Source organism: Centropristis striata, chromosome 10, assembly GCF_030273125.1.
Source record: "Centropristis striata isolate RG_2023a ecotype Rhode Island chromosome 10, C.striata_1.0, whole genome shotgun sequence".
Lineage (NCBI taxonomy): Eukaryota > Metazoa > Chordata > Actinopteri > Perciformes > Serranidae > Centropristis > Centropristis striata.
The window spans coordinates 39,441,315-39,465,232 of NC_081526.1; the positions used below are offsets into that span (position 1 = coordinate 39,441,315).

The window sequence follows — 23,918 nt, forward strand, 5'->3', positions numbered from 1 at the left end:
CAGAGAGACAGACAGACAGACAGGCAGACAGACAGACAGACAGACAGACAGACAGACAGGCAGACAGACAGGCAGACAGACAGACAGGCAGACAGGAGGACAGGCAGACAGACAGACAGACAGACAGACAGACAGACAGACAGACAGGCAGACAGGCAGACAGACAGACAGACAGACAGACAGGCAGACAGACAGACAGACAGACAGACAGACAGGCAGACAGACAGACAGGCAGACAGGAGGACAGGCAGACAGACAGACAGACAGACAGACAGACAGACAGGCAGACAGACAGACAGACAGACAGACAGACAGACAGGCAGACAGACAGACAGGCAGACAGGAGGACAGGCAGACAGACAGGTTTCGTGTTACAGCAGCAGTTCAGTCTGACCTCCAGCAGAGTCGCTCCTCTTCAGAAAGACTCAGAAAGACGACTACAGCTGGTGAGTCTGGATTGTTGTGGATCTGGTCTCAGGTGGACCAGGTGAGTCAGCAGAAGGATCCTGGACCAGACTGGATGTTTCAGATGATGACGAGGGAAGAAGTGTTTTTCTGAACTGGATCTCCACTCGACTCTGGTTTCTGGTGTTTAAACTGGGCTATCAGATTCACCAGCGCCGGACCAAGCTGAAGATAAGAAAAGGTTTTTATCACATGAAGTAAATGATTCATAGTTTATCAATAGACATATTTCTCTAATAGTTATAGATGAGTGAATGTCTGACAGGTCATCTAATCATAGACCGGTATGATGGTAAACTTTTTATTCTCTGTTTCTTTGTTGCCTCCTTTGTGTTAGAATATTTTAATGAGCAGCAAAAACAGGTAAGTGTCTAAATGTGTTAATGCACTTTTTTTTTTTAAATTTTAAATGAGGTGATTGATCATGTTATGTAATGGTGCTAACAGACCCTTGACAGGGCTGGTTGGCACAATAATACAATATTAAAGTTGCAAAACAATTTGAACATTAAATTCAAACAAGAACCAGAAAACATGAAAGTCTGATTGAAAGTTTTATAACCAATCCCTATTCATAATAAAAATGAAAAACTATATCGTGGCTTGTAAAAGTATCCATCCCCCTTTAGATGTTTCACCCTTTTGTTGCTTTTACACATGAAATCATGGTCAATATAATTTGGCCTTTTTAAAAAGAATTTGCAAAAAAAACCCAGTGAAAACAGATTTTTTACAAAATAGTATCAATTAATTAGAAATATATGAGGTAAAATAAATGATTGCATCAGTATTCATCCCCTTTAAAGTAACTGAACTAATTCACCAGAGTTCAGCTGGTTGATGCAGCAGAGTCTCAGTTAGTAAATGGAGATCAGCTGAGTCCAGATGGTGTGTGTCACGTGATGATAGTATAGAAACATGTGTGGTCCAGGCTCTGGTCCATCACTAGTCCTGATACATGAAGACTAAAGAACACTCCTAGTAACTCAGAGAACAGATCATGGAACAGAAGTCAGGAGATGGATACAGAGAAATGTCAGCTGACTGGACATCCCACAGAGTTAAACCATCATTAAGGAATAGAAGCAGTATGGACCTTTAAATCTAGAGCTGGCTGTCCTCAATCTGGGTGACCGGACCAGGAGAAGACTGGTCCTGCAGCCTTCCAGGACCTGCAGCCTTCCAGGTCCTGCAGCCTTCCAGGACCTGCAGCCTTCCAGGTCCTGCAGCCTTCCAGGTCCTGCAGCCTTCCAGGACCTGCAGCCTTCCAGGACCTGCAGCCTTCCAGGTCCTGCAGCCTTCCAGGTCCTGCAGCCTTCCAGGACCTGCAGCCTTCCAGGACCTGCAGCCTTCCAGGTCCTGCAGCCTTCCAGGTCCTGCAGCCTTCCAGGACCTGCAGCCTTCCAGGACCTGCAGCCTTCCAGGACCTGCAGCCTTCCAGGTCCTGCAGCCTTCCAGGTCCTGCAGCCTTCCAGGACCTGCAGCCTTCCAGGTCCTGCAGCCTTCCAGGTCCTGCAGCCTTCCAGGACCTGCAGCCTTCCAGGACCTGCTGCCTTCCAGGACCTGCAGCCTTCCAGGTCCTGCAGCCTTCCAGGACCTGCAGCCTTCCAGGTCCTGCAGCCTTCCAGGACCTGCAGCCTTCCAGGACCTGCTGCTGAGGAGCATCCAGAGCATGATGCTGCCTCCACCATGCTTCATGCTGGAGATGGAGTGTTTGTGGTGATGTGCAGTGGTTGGTGTTGGTTAAACATAACGTCTAGTCTGATAGACACAAAGGTCAGTTATTGACTATCAGACCGTAGAACCCTGGAGTCTCACACATCAGTTGGTGAATTCCAGCCCAGATTTCATGATCTTCTTTCAGCTCCGACTGGTGAAGAACAGTTGTTGTATCAGTCTCTCCTGTCTGAGCCACTGAAGCTTTAACTCCTGCAGACTGGTCCTACTGGTCCTACTGGTCCTACTGGTCCTAGGGGTCTCGTTGACTTCCCTCTCCAGTCTTCTTCTGGTCCGGTCCCTCAGATTGAGGACAGCCAGCTCTAGATTTAAAGGTCCATACTGCTTCTATTCCTTAATGATGGTTTAACTGAAGCTGAACTCTGTTGAATTAGGTCAGCCACTTTAAAGGGGATTAATACTGATGCAATCATTTATTTTATCTTATATATTTCTAATTAATTGATACTATTTTGTAAAAATCTGTTTTCATTTTGATGTTAAAGAGGGTTTTTATTCCAAATTATTTTGACCATGATTTCATGTGTAAAAGCAACTAAAGGGTGAAACATCTAAGGGGGTGAAGACTTTTACAAGCCGCTGTATTATCCAGACGTCTCATTCTGCTTTTGTCTCTCAGGTTTGATCCGGTCCAGTGCAGCAGAAGCCTTGTGGGGTCATGCAGTCCCTGACGGAGGAGATCCAGAGTTTCTCTCGGACGCGGCTCAGGAAGCAGTGTACCCGCGTGACCTCACTGAGCGGCCGCCGCATCATCGAGACCTGGAAGGGCTCTACCATCACTGTGGTGGAAGACCCCGTCCCCCCAGAGAAGATCCTGGGCTACGTCCCGGACACATCCTGGGACCTGCAGGTCGGCATGGTGAAGCCCCACCTGCTGCTGGGTGAGTGAAGACAGTGACGGACTGGAACCACTGACCGCCAGAGACACAGTTACAGCTGACTGAGTCTAAAGGAGCAGGGTTGGCTGGTCAGATGGACCAACAAACTCCTTTACTTCTGTTCCACTGTGTGCACCTGTGTCTTGTTAAATGGTGAAACGTTGCATGTTGGTTAGGTTTAGGCAGTAAAACTTCCCTAAGGTTAGGAACAAAAGGACATGGTTAGGTGTCATAAAGGAGAGATATAAAAGTTTAATAAATGGACGTATCTGCTGGTGGTGACGTTGTTGAAATGAAGCATAACACAAATGAGGTCACAGTCTCTGTGACAGGCTTGTGCTATCCTTATGCTTTAAATAATCAACATTTCTTGCAGAGAAGCATTTATTAAAAATGTACAACGATACTGTAAAAATAAAATTATAGAGAGCACCAAGCTCTCAATAAATATGCTGGTGACCTGTCATGCTGCTCGGTCTCTAACTCCAATATCAACATGAGGCTCAGAACACAATCAGATTTAATGATATGAGGTATTCAGTAAAGTTAATTCTGTGGAACATAAAACAGGACAGAAAAGACATGAAGTTCTTTGTTCTGTAGACTATAACCTTTATTTTGATGGCATTTGATGACTATATTTTATTATGTAGCCTTGCAGTGATGGCAGCTTGTCTTCTTCCAGCTACAGCTCAGATTTGTCTTTGATAGAGGAAGCAGCTGCTCCAGTCAGTGGAGGTATCCGCTCTGTCCTCCATCCCAGCACTGGTACCTGGCTCAGAGGGTAACCTGAGCCAGGTATGGGGAGGGGGGGGGGGGGGGGGGGGGCCAGGTGACCATCAGGTGAACAGAGTGACCCTGTGACCTGCAGACGCTGTGCAGGGAATTCCTTCACAGGTGAACATTAAGGTTCAGCACCCTGGACAGCGTCAACACCAACCCTCAACTCACTCACTGTGTGTGTGTGTGTGTGTGTGTGTGTGTGTGTGTGTGTGTGTGTGTGCGTGTGTGCGTGTGTGTGTGTGTGTGTGTTTGTGTGTAGGTTCCCAAGATGCTGCTCATGACTTTGGCACTCTGAGAAAACACAAGGTGAGTGTTTGTGCAGAGCACCAGAAGTCTGAATGTTTAATTTATGAGTTTATTTACACGCTTCAACATGCAACAGTTGATAAACGTTGTTAGTTTGACTTTAAATCTAGACTGAAGCAGCCAAACAAATAAAACACAATAGAGGTTAAAAGAATAAGGTAGATAAACCCAGCGTGCAGATGTGTGCAGGCATGTATGAATGTATGAATGTTATAAAGTGTCCTTCCCTCCAGGTGTCCCACATCCTGAACGTGGCCTTCGGGGTGGAGAACGTGTTCCCGGACCTGTTCATCTATAAGACCGTCAGTATTCTGGATCATCCCGATGCTGACGTGCTGCTTCACCTGCAGGACTGTTGTGACTTCATCCAGCAGGCTCACAGCGAGGTAATGCATCACGTTCACTGCTGCACCATTATATCACTCCATCTATTATTCATTCATTCATTCATTCATTCATTCATCACCTGGCTGTCCACTGGGCACCACCTGATTCAGGCTTAGAGCAGTTTTCACTTCATACATTTTGTCCTGATCAACTTTTCAGGCTCGCACATCTTTTTTTCTGCACATCTTGCATTAAAGCCTGACTCCAAAAACAACAAATCCTCACATTTGAGAAGCTTAAAGAGTTTCCCTCGTCAGTCGTCTCCAAGTCATTGTGTTCTTTTAGAAAGTTTTTCTGTTTGTTTGATGGCTAAAATGAATCTGTGGTAACACTTATTGTCAGTTAATACTCCACTTCTGAATTTTTAAGCTTACATGTCTTAAAAAAGATGTATGCTAACAAATGGCTAAATGAGATTAAAAAGGTTGTTGCAGACATTAAACGTCATTATCAGCTAAAAGTAAAGTGATCTTTTGACTAAACTTTTGTTTGCCACATAGTTTATTTTCTGCAATAATAATAATAATAATAATAATAATAATAATTCTATTTAAGGAACCAGAACATTGCTAAATTCCAACTAGGCCTACGAAAATACAACATCCCTTTAAAAAAACCCAAAAACTTATCAAAACAGACTTAATAACTGGGTATGATCCCATCATCATCATCAGTCCAGGCCTGTTTTACAGTCCAAGCCTGTTCAGATCTACCTGTAACATGGAATGAACAGCAGGAGGTGAATCCTCTTCACAGAGAGATGTCTCTCTCCAGCTGCTTCTGCTCCTTAAACTGATACCAAGCTGATCTTAGTCACACTTCACCTTCATGATCAAATACTGACCGGCTTTAACAACAGAGAAGGAAACAGGACTTTTAAAGATCCTGGAAAGTTATAGAATAAGTGAGGTGAACCCAGATGACCAGATCAAGTCCAAGAACAGGAAACAATCCATAAACCAGAGGATTATGGGGAGAAGGAGACAGATGTAAGGGTCTTAAAATGAGGGCTGACATGTGACACATGTTTGGACATCTCCTCTCTCCTGCTCTCAATTATTCATGTTTAGTTTTGTTCATGTTTTATTAAACTGCACACAGATCAGATCTCAGTGTCATACAAGCTTTTAGCAGCGAACCCCGAGGCTCACCTTAACATGACACCACACACACACACACACACACACACACACACACACACACACACACACACACACAGCGAGTCATTAGGCAGTCATTAGGGGTGTATGATTACAGGAAGTGTGTGTGTTCATTATGATATGTTTCTCTGTGTGTATGTGGTAATTCCAGCCCTGATAATCAAACTGATGCTTTTACTTTGAAATGCAGGGTCCGATTACCCAGCAGGCCATCTGGCTGTAATGGCCCTCACATACTGACGTTGGCATGACAACGACAGCTTCATGTGACCAGTTCATGACTGCAGTACAAATGAAGAGTTTTCCTTCATAATGACACGATTTATGACGGTTTTCTGACACATTTTGCTTGAATATTCATATTTGCCTTCAGTAAACATTTCGACTCACACATTGCAAATATTTGTGGGCATTTTTTATGAATTTTGGGTCCTTAATAAGTCCCATAATTCAGGAAAGGTGAACGACCAAAGTTTGTTTTGTTTTAGTCTACTTTCCTTTACTCAGCATATTTGGCCAGTACCTCACCAATTCTGAGTAGAACATTTTTAACCTGTTTGTTACAATTTTTAACCCTTGTTTTTATGTATTTTATTTTTATTTTAACACATTAGCCATGTTTCCATTGACATCATTGTATGCACATTGCATTTTCAAAGCTCCTCAATTGTGCCAAAAAACATTTTTAGTCTTTGACTTTGTCAAAAAAAAAAAAAAAGAGATGATGTCTGAATGGGATATGGAAACGCCTTGGTAAAATAAGTTTTGCTACATTTTGCTCTTAAGACTGATCAGCTGTTCATACATTTGTCTTGACAGCATGAAACAAACTAATACTTGTCTACATGGTTGAACAAATGAAATGTATTTGATTCCAGTTTGAAACATCTTCTTCTAATTCTTCTACTGTTACAGCCATCCTCAGCCTATAGCAGCAACTTCTGAACAAATGTGCTGTAGTTTATGCGCATCAGTTGATGGAAATTAACTTTAATCTGCATTTCTTTTTTGCTTAAAATTTGCATGACAGTTTGACAGAAACACAGCTTATCCAAGCTGTTTTTTAAAAACTCAATGCTCAAGTTTGTGCACACATTTTAATCAAAATACACAAAGTTTTGGGGCAAATTTAATTTGTTAGTAAAAAGTACAAATTAGTCCAATTTGAATCTGCATTTAGAGTTGAGTTCTAGTTTTTCCCTGTCTGGTTCTGGCTGCAGGAGACATGTCCGTGCTGTTCACCAGGTTCAGCCTGATAACTCAGCTGGTGTAAACCTTGGACCAGAAGGAAAACAAAGGCTGTAATGGAGAAACTAATGGACACAAACAAACAAGCTGTCCATTAACTGAACAGCACATCAGTGATGGAGTGTGTTGTGGTGTGAATCTCTCCCTGATGGTCTGTAGTGACCTCTGCTGGTCACAGAGTCACTTTAAAAACAAATCCTGCAACCTGAACAAACACATTTCTATACACAGTAAAGTGTAACACAGAGTGAGTAGTTTCATGAACTTACAGATGGATTTGGCTACTTTTACGTTCACTAAACCTGCAGAAATAAGGACGAAAAAAAGGTTTAATTCTCAATTCCCATCCGTGCAGCCAAGCAAATGTGTGTGCTATTTGCTCTGACAGTACTGTGATGAAGTTAGTTAAATGCACATGTTTGGTGCAAAATTAGTCTATCTCTATGCAAATTAGCCTGACTGCAAAAACAATTAACAAAGATCACAGCCACACACAGTCACAGTAGCATTATAATAGAGCTGAGATGTTAAACATGCAGCGTAAAACTCCCTCTGACAGTTTATCATACTACTATCACTACAGAGCCTCCTGCTGATATTATTGTATTCAGTGCTACTATTACTATTATCATGAATCTGATTCCTTCTATTATTTTATATCTGATTCTATTATATTCACCTCCAACATGACTGCTGGCATTAGTTACAGACATCATTATATTGTCAGTGCTATTATTGTTGCCATTACTTTAATTCATCACAGACCAACTCCATTGGGCCCGTGTTGTTGTGTTTATAGGGACCTTCTCTTGTGTTTCCATCTCTTCTGCCCCCTAGTGGCTGCAGTCAGTAAATGCAGCTTTACTCTGTGTCTCCGTCAGAAAGGTGTGGTGCTGGTGCACTGTAACGCCGGCGTGTCCCGGGCTCCAGCCGTGGTCGTCGGCTACCTCATGTCATGTGACGACCAGTCCTTCGACGCCGCCCTCTCATTGGTCCAATCGGCTCGGCCCGCCTCCTCGCCCAACCCCGGCTTCCTGGAACAACTGAGGAGCTACAAAACAAAGATGATGAACGGATCCAAACACTAAAAGAGGAAAAGAAAATGCTCAGGCGGTTTAAGAACAAATGAGTTTGAATTTTACTGAGATTTATTTCACCTCATTCCAAGATCTGAAGGTAATTTGGGGTTTATTGCAGTGCAGGATCTTCTTTTCTGCTCTGGTTTAATGACCCGAGATGACATAATAATGTAAGATTAATATAAAATACAGCACACCACTTAACTCATGACACAAGACACCACATGCTGGAAATCAGTTCTTCCAAGAGTTGTTCTCTTCTATCTAGTAGTATCTATTAGATATGGTTTTATTCGTTTAGGTTTTAAGAAAAAAATATATGATTTTCCTTTTTTGCATGTTATTATTGATAAAGTGTTTTGGTGTAATTGCATTCATAGTCATCTCTGTGTTTTGTTAAATTAGATTTTGAGCCATCCTCACTGTTTTGCAGCCACAAACTCCACAATGTTTTATTTCTAAATGTAAAAATGAATAAAATCTTTAATGACAGAAGCATAAATGTTTGCTTGAAACTACACTAACAAGCTGTTTAAGGAAATGTGTGAGCCTTTAAAAGAAGCTAAACCATATATATCTGTGAGCCACTTTATAAAGATGTGAGTCTTCAGCTGGAACCAGTGGGCTTCAGGCAGAGAAGTCAGAGAGCATGGAGAGGGATTAACACATTGTTAGTCTGAATCTTTTCATGGGATTTGTTGTAAGTAAGAAACAACATACGCAGCCACCACAGGCTGTGAGTTCAGGCCCAGAGCCTGAGCTCTATCTCAGACAGCAGACTCCCTGAGACTTCAGTTCAGTTTGGTGACACTCATAAATAAAAATGCAGAGCTGCAGACTCCATAGTTAGAACGGTGACCAGAGAGAGCTGTGTCCGTATACAAAGTCAAACACGTTTCCATTAAAGTTTTCACCAGCGTGGCCTCTGCAGAGGTTAAGTCTCGTCACTTGACTCTGTATCAGGATGACCAGCTGCAGCCGAGGGGAGGAACCCGTCCAGCGTCTGTTTCCTGTTCAGCCGGCTTCAGAAACACACGACCTTCAGCAGGCTGAGAGTGTGAAGGGTCCAGATGAGTTAGAGCCCATGGTGCTCTGGGTCAGGAGGGAGTTGAACCCAGCTGAAGGAGTCCAGTATGTAGAGATGCTGTTTGGGAGGGAGGATGGAACAGAGCATGAGATGGGCAGATGTTTGGTGATGTGGGTGTTGAACCCACTGTTGGTGAAGGAGTCCATCTATAATCTACCAGTCCAGCCGTGTTCCAACCCTCAGCCATGTTATCAGCTCTGCTGGTTAAAAAGAACAAGTGGCCAAAATAAGAGTCCTGCGTAGGGCGTCTGGGTCAGAGACGGAGCTGAGACATCCAGAGGGACTCAGAGTAGAGCTGCTGCTGCTGCTGGAGTAGTAGTAGTAGTAGTAGTAGTAGTAGTACTAGAGTCTAGAGTAGTAGTAGTAGTAGTAGTAGTAGTACTAGAGTCTAGAGTAGTAGTAGTAGTAGTAGTAGTAGTAGTAGTAGTACTAGAGTCTAGAGTAGTAGTAGTAGTAGTAGTAGTAGTAGTAGTAGTACTAGAGTCTAGAATAGTAGTAGTAGTAGTAGTAGTAGTAGTAGTAGTACTAGAGTCTAGAGTAGTAGTAGTAGTAGTAGTAGTACTAGAGTCTAGAGTAGTAGTAGTAGTAGTAGTAGTACTAGAGTCTAGAGGAGTAGTAGTAGTAGTAGTAGTAGTAGTACTAGAGTCTAGAGTAGTAGTAGTAGTAGTAGTACTAGAGTCTAGAGGAGTAGTAGTAGTAGTAGTAGTAGTAGTACTAGAGTCTAGAGTAGTAGTAGTAGTAGTAGTAGTACTAGAGTCTAGAGTAGTAGTAGTAGTAGTAGTAGTAGTAGTAGTAGTAGTACTAGAGTCTAGAGGAGTAGTAGTAGTAGTAGTACTAGAGTCTAGAGGAGTAGTAGTAGTAGTAGTAGTAGTAGTACTAGAGTCTAGAGTAGTAGTAGTAGTAGTAGTAGTAGTAGTAGTAGTAGAGTCTAGAGTAGTAGTAGTAGTAGTAGTAGTAGTAGAAGAGTCTAGAGTAGTAGTAGTAGTAGTAGTAGTAGTAGTAGTAGAGTCTAGAGTAGTAGTAGTAGTAGTAGTAGTAGTAGTAGTAGTAGTGGTAGTAGTAGTAGTAGAGTCTAGAGTAGTAGTAGTAGTAGTAGTAGTAGTAGTACTAGAGTCTAGAGTAGTAGTAGTAGTAGTAGTAGTAGTAGTAGTAGTAGTACTAGAGTCTAGAGGAGTAGTAGTAGTAGTAGTACTAGAGTCTAGAGGAGTAGTAGTAGTAGTAGTAGTAGTAGTACTAGAGTCTAGAGTAGTAGTAGTAGTAGTAGTAGTAGTAGTAGTAGTAGAGTCTAGAGTAGTAGTAGTAGTAGTAGTAGTAGTAGTAGAAGAGTCTAGAGTAGTAGTAGTAGTAGTAGTAGTAGTAGTAGTAGAGTCTAGAGTAGTAGTAGTAGTAGTAGTAGTAGTAGTAGTAGTAGTGGTAGTAGTAGTAGTAGAGTCTAGAGTAGTAGTAGTAGTAGTAGTAGTAGTAGTAGAGTCTAGAGTAGTAGTAGTAGTAGTAGTAGTAGTAGTAGTAGTAGTAGTACTAGAGTCTAGAGTAGTAGTAGTAGTAGTAGTAGTAGTAGTAGTAGTACTAGAGTCTAGAGTAGTAGTAGTAGTAGTAGTAGTAGTAGTAGTAGTAGTAGAGTCTAGAGTAGTAGTAGTAGTAGTAGTAGTAGTAGAAGAGTCTAGAGTAGTAGTAGTAGTAGTAGTAGTAGTAGTAGTAGAGTCTAGAGTAGTAGTAGTAGTAGTAGTAGTAGTGGTAGTAGTAGTAGTAGAGTCTAGAGTAGTAGTAGTAGTAGTAGTAGTAGTAGTAGTAGAGTCTAGAGTAGTAGTAGTAGTAGTAGTAGTAGTAGTAGTAGTAGTAGTAGAGTCTAGAGTAGTAGTAGTAGTAGTAGTAGTAGTAGTAGAAGAGTCTAGAGTAGTAGTAGTAGTAGTAGTAGTAGAGTCTAGAGTAGTAGTAGTAGTAGTAGTAGTAGAAGAGTCTAGAGTAGTAGTAGTAGTAGTAGTAGTAGTAGTAGTAGTAGTAGTACTAGACTCTAGAGTAGTAGTAGTAGTAGTAGTACTAGAGTCTAGAGTAGTAGTAGTAGTAGTAGTACTAGAGTCTAGAGTCTAGAGTAGTAGTAGTAGTACTAGAGTCTAGAGTCTAGAGTAGTAGTAGTAGTAGTACTAGAGTCTAGAGTAGTAGTAGTAGTAGTAGTAGTAGTAGTAGTACTAGAGTCTAGAGTAGTAGTAGTAGTAGTAGTAGTAGTAGTAGTAGTAGAGTCTAGAGTAGTAGTAGTAGTAGTAGTAGTAGTAGTAGAAGAGTCTAGAGTAGTAGTAGTAGTAGTAGTAGTAGAGTCTAGAGTAGTAGTAGTAGTAGTAGTAGTAGAGTCTAGAGTAGTAGTAGTAGTAGTAGTAGTAGTACTAGAGTCTAGAGTAGTAGTAGTAGTAGTACTAGAGTCTAGAGTAGTAGTAGTAGTAGTAGTAGTAGTAGAGTCTAGAGGAGCCAGCTGAGTTGATCTGGTTCTGATCAGGATCTTCTAGAGGTCTTCTAGCCATCAGACTGGTAAGGACCCACACCAGGCTGGAGCCAGCAGGACCCAGATGATCCACTGAAGTTAAAGCATGTCAGATAGACCAATATCTGGCCCAGCAATGACTAAAAAAGTCTTTTTAAGGCATCCTTATGATATTTTAGAGTTTCCTGGTAAACTATTAGAAATGGAAGGACTCCTCCTGCTCTGATTTGTTTTAGCTACTGTAAAAAACTATGAATATCTGCAACAAGTGCCTCCATAGCTTCCTGTTCTACAAGAAACCTGAACATACACAGAATCAAACGGCCCCTCCAAACCGTTCCAGGGGAAGTTTAAGATCCTTTCTAGTTTTAGAACAAACCAGCTGGGATTTTCAAAACGAAACAACAGACCGCATTTTGAGCTAACATGGCTAATTAGCTAGCTAGCTAGAGCTTATAAGTTAGAGATGTTGTTGGTAGCTGCTGGATGGAGAGGTGAGTCTGTTCTGTTTACCTCTGCCCTGCTGTATTCATTCATTCATCAATTAATTTATTCATTGTCTGTAAATCCTGTTGCTACAACACACACACACACACACACACACACACACACACACACATTGACCCTCCTCTCTGCTGTAGAGACTCTTGACACTAGTGAGTCTGAGGAGGCAGAGCAGCAGCTCAGCACCATGTGTTGAATCAGGGAGAAGATGTCTTTCCATCATGCACCAACACCCAGCAGCTCTCTCCTGCTAGTGAGGAGGCTCCTTTCTCCTCCTGAGCCTCCTGCTGACGATGGGCTCCTCCTGCTCCGCTCTGGACAGGAAGATGGTGGTGGTGGCGCCGTGTCAGGAGGGGATTGTTCAGGCAGCGACAGGTCAGACCCACTCTGTCTATCCTAGTCCTCTTACTGGTTAACTAAGGCTGGAAGTCTCCTAAAGCCTCATCAGTCTGATTCTAGCCATGAGATAGATGTGGATATGAGATTTCAGACAAATATTCTAAGAAATAAATAGAAACAATGTAGGCAATCTCAAAAGATGTCCTGGTTAAAATAAAAGTGAAATTAAATAGATCAAAGTTCAGACACGTATCAATTGTTGTGCTATCAGATCTGAAAATAAAACTATTTTAAATGTTTATAAGAAGCTCAGATTAATAAAGTCCACATGCAGTCAACATGTGTATGATGTATTGTTTCATTGGGATGTTTCACTGTGCAGAATGATTTATAAAGTTCTCACATTTATCTGCTCAGGCAGCAACGTGCTCACCTTTACTGTGAGGTGAGTACCTGTAGCTGCAGGATTCTGTTTCAGTGGAAAACATGTTAAAGGAGAAGAAGTAAGATCATTTTTAACTAGTTCACTTTTTTTGTGGATATTAGCATAACGCATGAGGCACAAATCATTATTCAAATCAGATTTATTCTAAACGTCTAGCAACATACACTATGTGGATCTTAAACATGTAGTCAATACAATTAAAAACAATTTAAAATATATAGTGTTTTATTGCTTCTGTCAGATGAAGATAAAAAATAAAAACACATCTCTCAGCTCTGCCCATGTTGTTCTACTTGTTGCCTCAAAAGCTTTTGACAAACAAAGACTTGAATACATTAATGACAACACACACACACACACACACACACACACACACGCACGCACGCACGCACGCACACACACACACACACACACACACACACACACACGCACGCACCCACACACACACACACACACACACACACACACTCCTCCAGCTGCCCATGAGGTGGAGTGTAATTGTCTCTTTAGTGTTGCTGCTGATTATGAAGAACCAATTAACAGTTAATTAGCCGGCTGACCAATCACAGGTTCTGTTTGTTTACAGCCGAAGAAGCTAAAGAGGAGAAACGTCTTTCAGGTCCCCGTTATGAGCTTTATAGAGCTCTATAGAGCTTTATAGAGCTTTATAGAGCTCTATAGAGCTTTATAGAGCTTTATAGAGCTTTATAGAGCTCTATAGAGCTTTATAGAGCTCTATAGAGCTTTATAGAGCTCTATAGAGCTTTATAGAGCTTTATAGAGCTCAGAACATCAGGAGGAGAAACACAAAGAAAAGCAATTATAGGACCTTTTATCAACTTTTTTGATACTTGCCATAAGACATGTGGTAAAAACATAAAAAATATAACACAATGCATTATCTCATCATGCATATCCATAAAACAAAAAACAAAACATATGATCAAATATTACAATAACATATAATAATAATAAAAATACAACTCACAAAACCACCTTGTATGAATGTAGACATTCATAAAAGAAAAGAAAAGAAATTAGAAAATGACACAAGACAACATTATCATAACTGAACAACTCACAAACTTTAATTTATTCTTTTCTCTCATTCTTCCTTCTCTCTCAGGTCTTTCATCTGATCTCTCCTCTGGCTTGTTGTTTTCTTTCTTCTCTTCTTCTGGTGTCCTTCTGGATTTTTTCCATTCAGGTTTTTAAATGAACCAGTTCACCAGAATCATCCTCTGAACCTGAAATATACAGATAAACACAGATAAAGAGATAGAGCCAAGTTTCATAGACTGTCTATGGGTTCGCTGACCAGCAGAGGGAGACACACACACACACACACACACACACACACACACACACACACACACACACACACAGTTAATCTCGTTCATTAAGCATTCCTCCTCTGCTGTTGACTTCCTCCCACACTGCCTTTATATTCTGTATTTTCTTTCTCTTTCATTTTTCTTTTCATTCTCTTTGTCTTCTGCATCATTTTATTTATCAGTTTGTGCTAATTGCTAAAACACTAAACGTTGATGCTTCACCTTAACTTTTGTTTCTTCTACGTCTTAAACAAAGGCACCAACAGTAAAAACATATTTCTGATCTCTTAAAGGCTTAAAGAACAACACACTGTCTCGTACATTAGACAAGATGAAATCTGGTAGAATCACCAGGAACACACTTCTCTAAACATGAAAACACACCTGAACACACCTGAACACACCTGAACACACCTGAACACACCTGAACACACCTGAACACACCTGAAATCAGCAGCAACAGTCACATCACACATGAAACACTGAGACACTAACTAAACTCCACCCAGTCTGAGTTAGGGTAAAAACTGCATGGCAAGGGTAGAAAGAGATGAATATTTATTTTTAAGTCTTTTTATTTTTGTTTTCAAATATGAGTAGATAAATAGTGGTGGAACAAGTTTATATTTCTATAAGAAAAGAAACAAGGTAAAGCACTGTTACATATGAATACATCAACATGTTGCTGCTGCTGAGTTTTTCATGTTTTGGATGTGTGTTTTATTGTTACATTGCCATTTTAGAAAAGGATTGTTAGGTTTTGATTGAATTATGACATATGGGTGAGATATTTATATATATTATATTATTATTATTATTACATATTATTTAAGTGTTGTGTCATTGTGTAAGCTAACACAGAAAACTGTAATAATAATAATAATAATAATGACCAAATGGACATTTCAGCCAGAGGACACCAGTGAGTTTTGTTTTCTAGATGTATAAAAAAAAAATCAGTGAAGTAAAAATAAAAAGTGAAAACAAAGATTAGGGTTAATTATCTTAGCTGCACAAAAAGTGTTAATTTGAATTGAAGTCTTAGTGAACTCTGATGAAATACTTCCGTCATGGTTTGATTTACAGTACAGAGTGTTCCAGTTGCTGCTGGGGATCCTTTAATTTCACTGTTTTTTAGCTTTTGGTTGGAGCGTCTCGTGCAGTTTTGAGGGTCAGTTTCATGTGAAGAGCAGGTGGAGCGTAAACAGAAGGAAGGTTGTGGTCACAGAGAAAATAGAGTAATAATAAAAGAGTAAAGTCATCCAGTGACTTTAATCTGACTGTTTCCCTCCACCAGTCTCTTTGCTGGAGTTCTCCTCATCCTTAAAGAACAGCAGCATCAACGTGACTGACTCACTTTAAAGATTTACTTTGTGAAACAGCTCTATAGTTACACTCGTTGCAGTAAAAGTAATTTCCAGTCTCAAATGTTAATAGTTTCCCTTCCTCCTGCAGCAGACTCGGTCAGAGCGGTGAGCCAGGTGCAGCATCTGATCAGGAGCAGGTGCAGCATCAGGAGGCGGGTCTGTGGAGCCAACAACCAGCGAGCAGGGAAAAACACTAATATCTGGTAAAAACACTTTTCATATGCAGAGAGAACAAGTTGCACTGTGTTGTGGAAGCTTCTCTGACTGATATCTATAGAAGAGAACTTAAAGTAAAGAATAAAAAAGGAAAGCTCGGCCAGGAGGACAGTGTGAAAATGAAAGTGAAAAGATCACTCAGCGTCACATAAAAATAGAAAGTATGAGAGTTATAAACTGAACAATAACTGCAGCAGCAGAACAGAATGTGGAGCCTAAAGCTGTTGTTCTCTGGTGACTTATGATTGATGATGTGAAGGTCAATCCTTCATGAAACATGATGTCTTACAGCTGGCTTTAAAACAATCAGTTCCTTGTTCCCAGTGGTGAACTAGACCAGCGCTGCTCTGAGACTCTCTCCATGGCTGCAGCCTGCAGCTGCTCTGCTTCATGTCAGGAACCTGAAGCAGCAGATGGTTTGTTTCTCTGAGCGTCTGTGAAGCTGTCGATGGAAACCGTTTGGAAAAAGGGCAGAAAATACCTGGCATGTTATCTGATGAGCCATCTGCCTATCAGTGTTCATCACAGGGAGACAGCTTCTCCAGCCACAGAAGTGACTTCAGGATCCAGGAGCTCCTCACAGGACACACTCTAGTACTGAGGTTTCCTGCTGTCAGTGAACACATCACCAGTTTATTGAGAAGCTGTGAGTGACAGCTGTCAGTCACTCAGCTTACCTGTGTGTGTGTCTGAGTTCAGGGGGTGTTGTTGTTGTTTCCTGTCAGGTTGGACAGCAGGAGACAGACAGACAGACAGACAGACAGTCAGACAGACAGACAGACAGTCAGACAGACAGACAGACAGTCAGACAGACAGACAGACAGACAGACAGACAGACAGACAGACAGACAGACAGACAGACAGAAAGTCAGACAGACAGACAGACAGACAGACAGACAGAAAGTCAGACAGACAGACAGACAGACAGACAGACAGACAGACAGTCAGTCAGTCAGACAGACAGACAGACAGACAGACAGACAGACAGACAGACAGTCAGTCAGACAGACAGACAGGCAGGCAGGCAGGCAGGCAGTCAGTCAGACAGACAGACAGACAGACAGACAGACAGACAGTCAGTCAGTCAGACAGACAGACAGTCAGTCAGACAGACAGACAGACAGACAGACAGTCAGTCAGTCAGACAGACAGACAGACAGACAGACAGACAGACAGTCAGTCAGTCAGACAGACAGGCAGGCAGGCAGGCAGTCAGTCAGACAGACAGACAGTCAGTCAGACAGACAGACAGACAGACAGACAGTCAGTCAGTCAGACAGACAGACAGACAGACAGACAGACAGACAGTCAGTCAGACAGACAGACAGGCAGGCAGGCAGGCAGGCAGGCAGACAGACAGACAGGCAGTCAGACAGACAGACAGACAGACAGACAGACAGACAGACAGACAGTCAGTCAGACAGACAGACAGACAGGCAGGCAGGCAGGCAGGCAGACAGACAGGCAGTCAGACAGACAGACAGACAGACAGACAGACAGACAGACAGACAGTCAGTCAGACAGTCAGCTGGCTGTTCTGTTGTTAATAAGATTCTGCAGTGGATCGGTGAGCCGGCTCTGAAAAACAAGTCATCCAACAGCTCGTCCAGTGAACGTTTTTTTAACTGAAGTTCAAAAGTCTAAACTGTGAACTCTGGACAGGAAGTAGTTCATGTTATTCTGTATGAAGTGAACTTTGAGCTCTTGTGAAGTGTAACTTGCTGAGAGTAGCATGCATGCTGTAATCTTTTTTTATTGAATTAATGATGAACCACCCTCATGCATGAATCACACATCAATAATAGCCTAATTTTATTCATGATCCTTGATGATGAAACAAAGAAAAAAAATGCAAGGCAAAAAAATCCATATTGTCAAAATCTTAGAAACCTCCAACATGTACAGATGGTGGAAACACATTAGTGAGACGTGCAGAGTTAGTGTTTGGGAGATGCAGCAGCAGATGAAACAGTGTGTGTGTGTGTGTGTGTGTGTGTGTGTGTGTGTGTGTGTGTGTGTGTGTGTATGGGGCTGCCTGCAGGCTCCAGCTGCAGTGGGTGAGGTGGTGCAGGGGAAGTAAGTCAGTTCAATTTTATTTATAAAGCCCAATATCTCAAATCACAAGTTTCCCTCCAGGGGCTTTATGTTCTTACAGCGTGCAGCGTCTTCAGATACCTGACGGTGGAGCTGGAGGAGAGGGGACATGGTGGTGCTATCTTCTCTTCTCTCTGCAGCAGAGAGAGAAACCTCCATGTTGGGATGTGACTGATCTTATTCAGTGTTATGAGCTGTCTTTCTTCTATGTATCTGTCCTCTTCCTGCACCACACAGTGATGCAGCTGCTGACTGAGTTATTAATACCTGTAGAACTTAGTGATGGCGTTCAAGCTTTGACACTTTCTACATAATAAGCCATCAGGTTCTACATGTTCACCAGCCCAGAAACCTCTACTCACTGCATCATTACCTAAAAAGACCCTGGTTCAATTATTCTGTGGTGGGATTTGAGGGTCCTCCCCCAAGAAAATGATAATATTTTGAACCATTATTGTTGCTGTATTTTTGTGCAAAACTTAAAAAAAGCTAGCGTGGCTCTCTGCATTGATTTCACATTTATTGGGTTTAGGTGAAGCCCAAAGCAGCTCGGCTGCTGCACCTCAGACTAATAAAAGAAGGTTAGAGCTGCAGTTTAATGCATTCATTCAGCACCCATCTTTATGTAGGATATGTAGGATATATATATCCTATAGATCCTACATATAGGATATATAGGATATATGTAGGATATATAGGATATATGGGATATATGGGATATATGGGATATATAGGATATATAGGATATATGTAGGATATATGTAGGATATATAGGATATATAGGATATATGTAGGATATATGGGATATATGGGATATATAGGATATATAGGATATATGTAGGATATATGGGATATATAGGATGTTATAGAAATGTCTCTGACAGATTCCTTCTGAGGGGCAAGTAGCAGATGAGTTGTTTAAAAGCTGAGCAGTTCTTGGACTCTTCTCCCCGTCTCAGATGGTTCATTCTGTAGTTCTCATCCAGCTGATTTCATGTAGACTCGGCAGGCCGTCTGGACTTCAGGCTGACTTCATAGCTTCATGTTACCTCATACGTCCCCATTAGAGAAACTGTTCATTTGATCTTGTTCAGTATAAATCTTAATTTGAGTCTCATTGATGTGCATTCATTGGTTCTCCTGCTTCCTGTATGTGAGTTGTGGATTAAAGAGCAGTTCTACATACACACACTAGAATCTGTCTTGAGGAGTGACATTCTGACTTGTGTTAGTTGTAGAATACTTAAAGAGATAAGCACAGCAACAACACCTTCAGTATAACTGATTGAACAAACTTTACAGTTTATTCACCACCCGGCTCATTGGATGGGTAACTCTCAGAGTGGTTTCTACTTCCAGCAGCATCTGTGACTGCTGAAAAAAGAGAAAAGGATGTCCTGGAGGTGAACAAACACAAGCTGCTGAATGTGTCACTAAGGCAGCCTGCTGCAGCAGGTTCCATGTTAATGTGTCTGCATCAGCCAGTAAAACCTGTAAAGTGCCGACTCGGGGAAAAGAGCTCCACCTTGAGACAGACTGTGTGCTGGAGGGAATATTTCTGTTAGTTTTGTTAACTCTCTTTAAAAGAGTCTCGACTGAAATATGCTACTTCTTAATTGTTTCACTGTGTTTCTACTAACAACATGGTGACACGTTTATTAGAAACTTTTTTTTTCCATTGGAAAACCTAACTATCATTTGGCAGTCAATCATTTCTTTATTTTACAACATTTGTCATGAATTAGCTGAGGAAACCCTTCGTCATATCTTACTAATGGTGCCGCGAGATGCCTGAACACAGAAAGTGATGATTTGTCTATATTTACCTGCGTTTCCTTTAAACAATACATAAAACCATATTGTAAAAACTGTTCATCTTTTAGTTCTGTTTAGAAGTGTAAACATGTGATGGCGTCTGTTAGCTCATGTTTATTCATATATTCACTACTGATAGTGTCTGTTACTGAAGCTTCATGCACCTGGAATCAGAAATTTTAACCTATGGCATTGACCAGAATGCAGCATAAAACAATAAACAACTCAGTTGCCTTCGTAGTATCCAGTTTATTTGGACCTTGACTAACTAAACATGAGTTCTATCCATTAAGAGTTGACAGTGGAATTTGTGCAATCTTACAAATATCTTGGGAAGGATTTTAACAACTTTAAAACAGAACTTTTAAGCCAACTGTGAAGAATATGTGCATCAGCATCAGTATCTATTTCCATATTTACAAAACAGTGGTGACCTTATTCCACTCTGCTTTCATTGAATCCATTTAATCTTTTTCTTTGGTGTCATGGTTTAGAAAACATATCTTTAAAGCACAAAAACTCTCTGAGTCAAATAGTTAAAATGGTCTAGTAGGCTGTTTGGTGAGTCAGAGCTGAACTCAGGGTCCCTGAGCTGCAGACTCTTTCAGAGGATAACTGGCTCCATCTGAAATGACAACTCCCACCTCGCACAGAGAATCTCAGCTTCTTGATGAAGGCTTATAGTCCCAACAACCTCCACTCAAAGCAAGTCTCAGAAACACTGCACAGACGCTTTATAAGCACAGTTAAATTATTTAATTTTAGTTGTTATTTTAGTTCTTTGTAGAATGTGCGAAGACAGATGCCTCCTCTACTGCAAACCAAATAAAATCTACCGACAGACAAATAACCTGAACTTGAACCCAGATATTTCAGCTCCTGCTGCTTTAATTTTAATTAAAAATGTCTTCATGTTATCATATGACCTCAAACCTCTGAAACAACTGAAACACGCCTTTCTGACGGTCCTTGAAAGCCTCGTGGATTATAAAAAGTTTCCATTAGAAAAAGTGACCAAAATGATGCTTAGAATAGTGATACTTTATTCTACATGTCTCATATAAAACATGTCCAAAAGTAAAACATCTCCATGAACCAGATCCTGTTAATATATCACTGAGAATCTGTTTACACAGAGCAGAGGGGAGAGGACAGGAGAGGCTGTTTACACAGAGCAGAGGGGAGAGGACAGGAGAGGCTGTTTACACAGAGCAGAGAGGAGAGGACAGGAGAGGCTGTTTACACAGAGCAGAGGGGAGAGGACAGGAAACTGGAAACATGACAACACTTCAATATGTAGAATATATGGAGCAAACTTTTTCTTCCAGTATTCATGACTCTTGTGGGCACTAACGTATCAGAGAAATTCAACTTTCTTATTTCTGATTTCTGTTATTATAACTGTGTTATTCTGCACAAAGACGTGTTTGAGTTGTTCCCACTTCTAGCCATGATTGTGCTGATTCCATAGAGTTTCAGGACTATTTTATATGTTGCAGTGAAAAACAAGGCCACAGTGAGTAAAATGTATTAAAAAAAAGAGCAGAAACACTCTGAAACAGCTTGGTGGTGGTTAAAGGGTTGAATACAAAGACATTCCTGCTCTCCAGAGGATGAACCCTTTAGATTATAACCATGACATGACCCTTCTGTACAGCACCACCCTCAGGTCAAATGTTTCTGTTATTATTATTATTTATTTTACTGTAGCAGCTCCTCCTCTGAGTGTTCAGGGTGTTGTGACCACTGAGGCCTCTGGGGGGCGCCGAGGGGCCCAGTTCACTGTCTGGTCGCGCCACTTGACTGGAGAGGTTCTGTGACTCTCTTTCAGGACCATTACATCATCATTGTCTAAAAACCTAACGGACGGACACACACACACACACACACACACACACACACACACACACACACACACAGTCTCAGACGCAGTGGGTGAGTGAGGAGAGGAAAGACTGAGATGCCTGTTTGTTTGCCTGTTCTGTGTCTGAACGGAGCGTAAAGTTAGGAGTGTTGAATTTGGGAGGAGGTGAGGAGGAGGAGGAGGAGGGGGGGGGGGGGTGAGGAGGAGGAGGAGGAGGAGGGGGTGAGGAGGAGGAGGAGGAGGAGGAGGAGGGGGTGAGGAGGAGGAGGAGGAGGAGGAAGAGGGGGTGAGGAGGAGGAGGAGGAGGAAGAGGGAGGTCTGTCGACTGCAGGATTCCATCACTCTTAGCAACCGTTATTGAGTTACCAGGGAAACGCTCTGCGATGTTCTCTGCTTCTCCTTTGTCCTCCTCCATCGCTCTCCACTCTCTCTCTCTCTCTCTCTCCCTCCCTCTCTCTCTCTCTCTCTCTCTCTCTCCCTCTCCCTCCATCTCTCTCTCTCTCTCCTGTCTTGTTACGGCGATGCTCTGGGACAGCTGAGTTGGATCATTTTGCAGCCGCAGTGCCGGAGCGCAGAGCTAAATATCTGAATAGCTAAACGTCTTGTTTACTTGTTGACGTTTCATGGAGTAAAAGGTGCCATCAGTCTGTTTCTGCTGTTTTTAAACTTTTTAGAAAAACACGCCACACTCTGTGTAGTGACCTTTAACCCCCAGCTTCTCTTAGATCAGAGGTCATCTCTCCGGACCGGGCCGTCAGGTGACCTGTGACCTTGCAGGAAGTTGGATGAAGTTCCCCACGGAGCCCCCGACAGCGTTGATGTTTTCACTCTGTTGGTCTGAGAGACGTCCAGGAGCTCTTGTGAACACTCACCCTAACCACTCCTTCACCCTCCTCTAACACGCTGAGAATGAACGAGGAGGCGGAGGAGTCCACAACTGCCACCTGAGGAGGTGCAGGAGGAGGAGAAGGAGGGGAAAAGTGCAGGCAACAGGAGATGCTGCAGGAGGAAGGGGACGAGGAGGAGGTGCAGCAACAGGAGGGAGAGCAGGAAGAGAAGATGTCCCAACCAAAAACAGGAGGTGGAGTCCTGAGGAGGTGCAGCAGAAAGAGGGAGGAGGAGGAGGAGGAATATGATGGAGAGGTGCTGCAGAGTGATGTGCAGCTGCAGGAGGAGGAAGAGAAGGAAGTGCAGATTGAGGAGCACCAGCACACTGTGGAGCAGGAGGAGGAGATGCAACAGGAGCAGGAGAGTGAGATTGGAACAGCAAGAGGAGGTGCAGCAGACCGAGGAGAAGTCAGTTGAGGAGGGAGAGCAGCAGGAGGAGGAGGTGCAAGCTGAGGGAGATGTCACAGACTGAGGATCAGCAGACTGAACAGGAGCAGCAGTCCTGAGGAGGTGCAGCAGCAGCGGCAGCAGCAGAAGATCGGAGCGGTGCAGATTGTGGTGCATATTGAGGAGGCTGAGCAGACTGAGGAGGAGCAGCAGACTGAGGAGGAGCAGCAGACTGAGGAGGCGCAGCAAACGGTGGTGCAGCAGATCGAAGAGGTGGCAGGACTTTGAAGACGCTCTGGAGCAGAACCACAACAACCAGGTCCTGATCCGGCTGAGAGGGATGTGAGTAAACAGACGCTACAGTCAGCTGCTGATGATGTCATGTTATTGATGATAATGATGATGTAATAATAGCACTATTGATAATTGCTTGTGAGAATGGATCACTTATAGTTTTGGCTTGAGACTTGACAGCTGGGGACGGTTCAGCGTGGTCGCACAGCTGCCTCGCAGAGTTTTGGCTCAGACGGACGAGGACGGAGGGAGACGAGTGACAGAAAATGTGTGCAAAACCTGTGGGCGTGCGACATCACTGAACATAGGAGAGAAATAGAAAGAGAGAGAGAGAGAGGTGAGAGAGAGAGAGAGAGCCAGAGAGAGGGAGAGAGAGAGGGAGGAGAGAGAGAGAGAGAGAGGGGGGGGGAGAGAGAGAGAGAGAGAGAGAGTAGAGAGAGGTAGAGAGAGAGAGAGAGGGAGAGAGAGGAGAGAGAGAGAGAGAGGAGAGAGAGAGGAGAGAGAGACTGTGTGTTGTTTTGATGAGGTCACAGCTTCCCCGTCCGTCCTGTCAGATTTCTGGACTCTAACTAGCTCCGGTCCTCAGCAGGAACAACGTCTCCACATCTGTGGTCAATCTCTCAGCGTTTATACGACGGCCGCGCCGATGTAAAACAGCTTGCCTTTTCTTTGTTCTCTGCGGTTGCCATGGTAACGGCAGAGCGTTTGCGATGCAGCAAAAAAACTCTGCAAAGATAGAAGGATCAGAGAGCGAGACAGAGAGAGAGA

At 42.5% G+C, this 23,918-nt stretch overlaps 2 protein-coding genes across 2 annotated transcripts in view; both read left to right on the forward strand.

Annotated features, from left to right (window-relative positions):
* The first annotated feature begins 507 nt into the window (after window positions 1–507).
* Window positions 508–8,472, forward strand: LOC131979397 (dual specificity protein phosphatase 19-like). Its single transcript, XM_059343363.1, has 5 exons — window positions 508–646; window positions 2,822–3,083; window positions 4,123–4,169; window positions 4,403–4,555; window positions 7,846–8,472. The coding sequence occupies exons 2-5, from the start codon at window positions 2,861–2,863 to the stop codon at window positions 8,050–8,052; spliced, it is 630 nt and encodes a 209-aa protein (XP_059199346.1). The 5' UTR covers window positions 508–646; window positions 2,822–2,860; the 3' UTR covers window positions 8,053–8,472.
* A 14,649-nt stretch (window positions 8,473–23,121) lies between these two features.
* Window positions 23,122–23,918, forward strand: part of pde1a (phosphodiesterase 1A, calmodulin-dependent) — a 40,904-nt gene continuing 40,107 nt past the window's right edge. Inside the window, exon 1 of the mRNA XM_059342639.1 lies at window positions 23,122–23,198. Within this exon, the coding sequence (XP_059198622.1) occupies window positions 23,197–23,198 (2 nt within the window). The 5' untranslated portion in view covers window positions 23,122–23,196. The remainder of the gene's footprint in view (window positions 23,199–23,918) is intronic.

Bases quoted from the DNA above. Each gene is read 5' to 3' on its own strand.
- LOC131979397 (XM_059343363.1), top strand. From the start codon at position 2,861: ATGCAGTCCCTGACGGAGGAGATCCAGAGTTTCTCTCGGACGCGGCTC. The intron at 3,084-4,122 runs GTGAGTGAAGAC...GTTTGTGTGTAG, and splicing joins GAAGCCCCACCTGCTGCTGG to GTTCCCAAGATGCTGCTCAT. The intron at 4,170-4,402 runs GTGAGTGTTTGT...CCTTCCCTCCAG, and splicing joins GCACTCTGAGAAAACACAAG to GTGTCCCACATCCTGAACGT.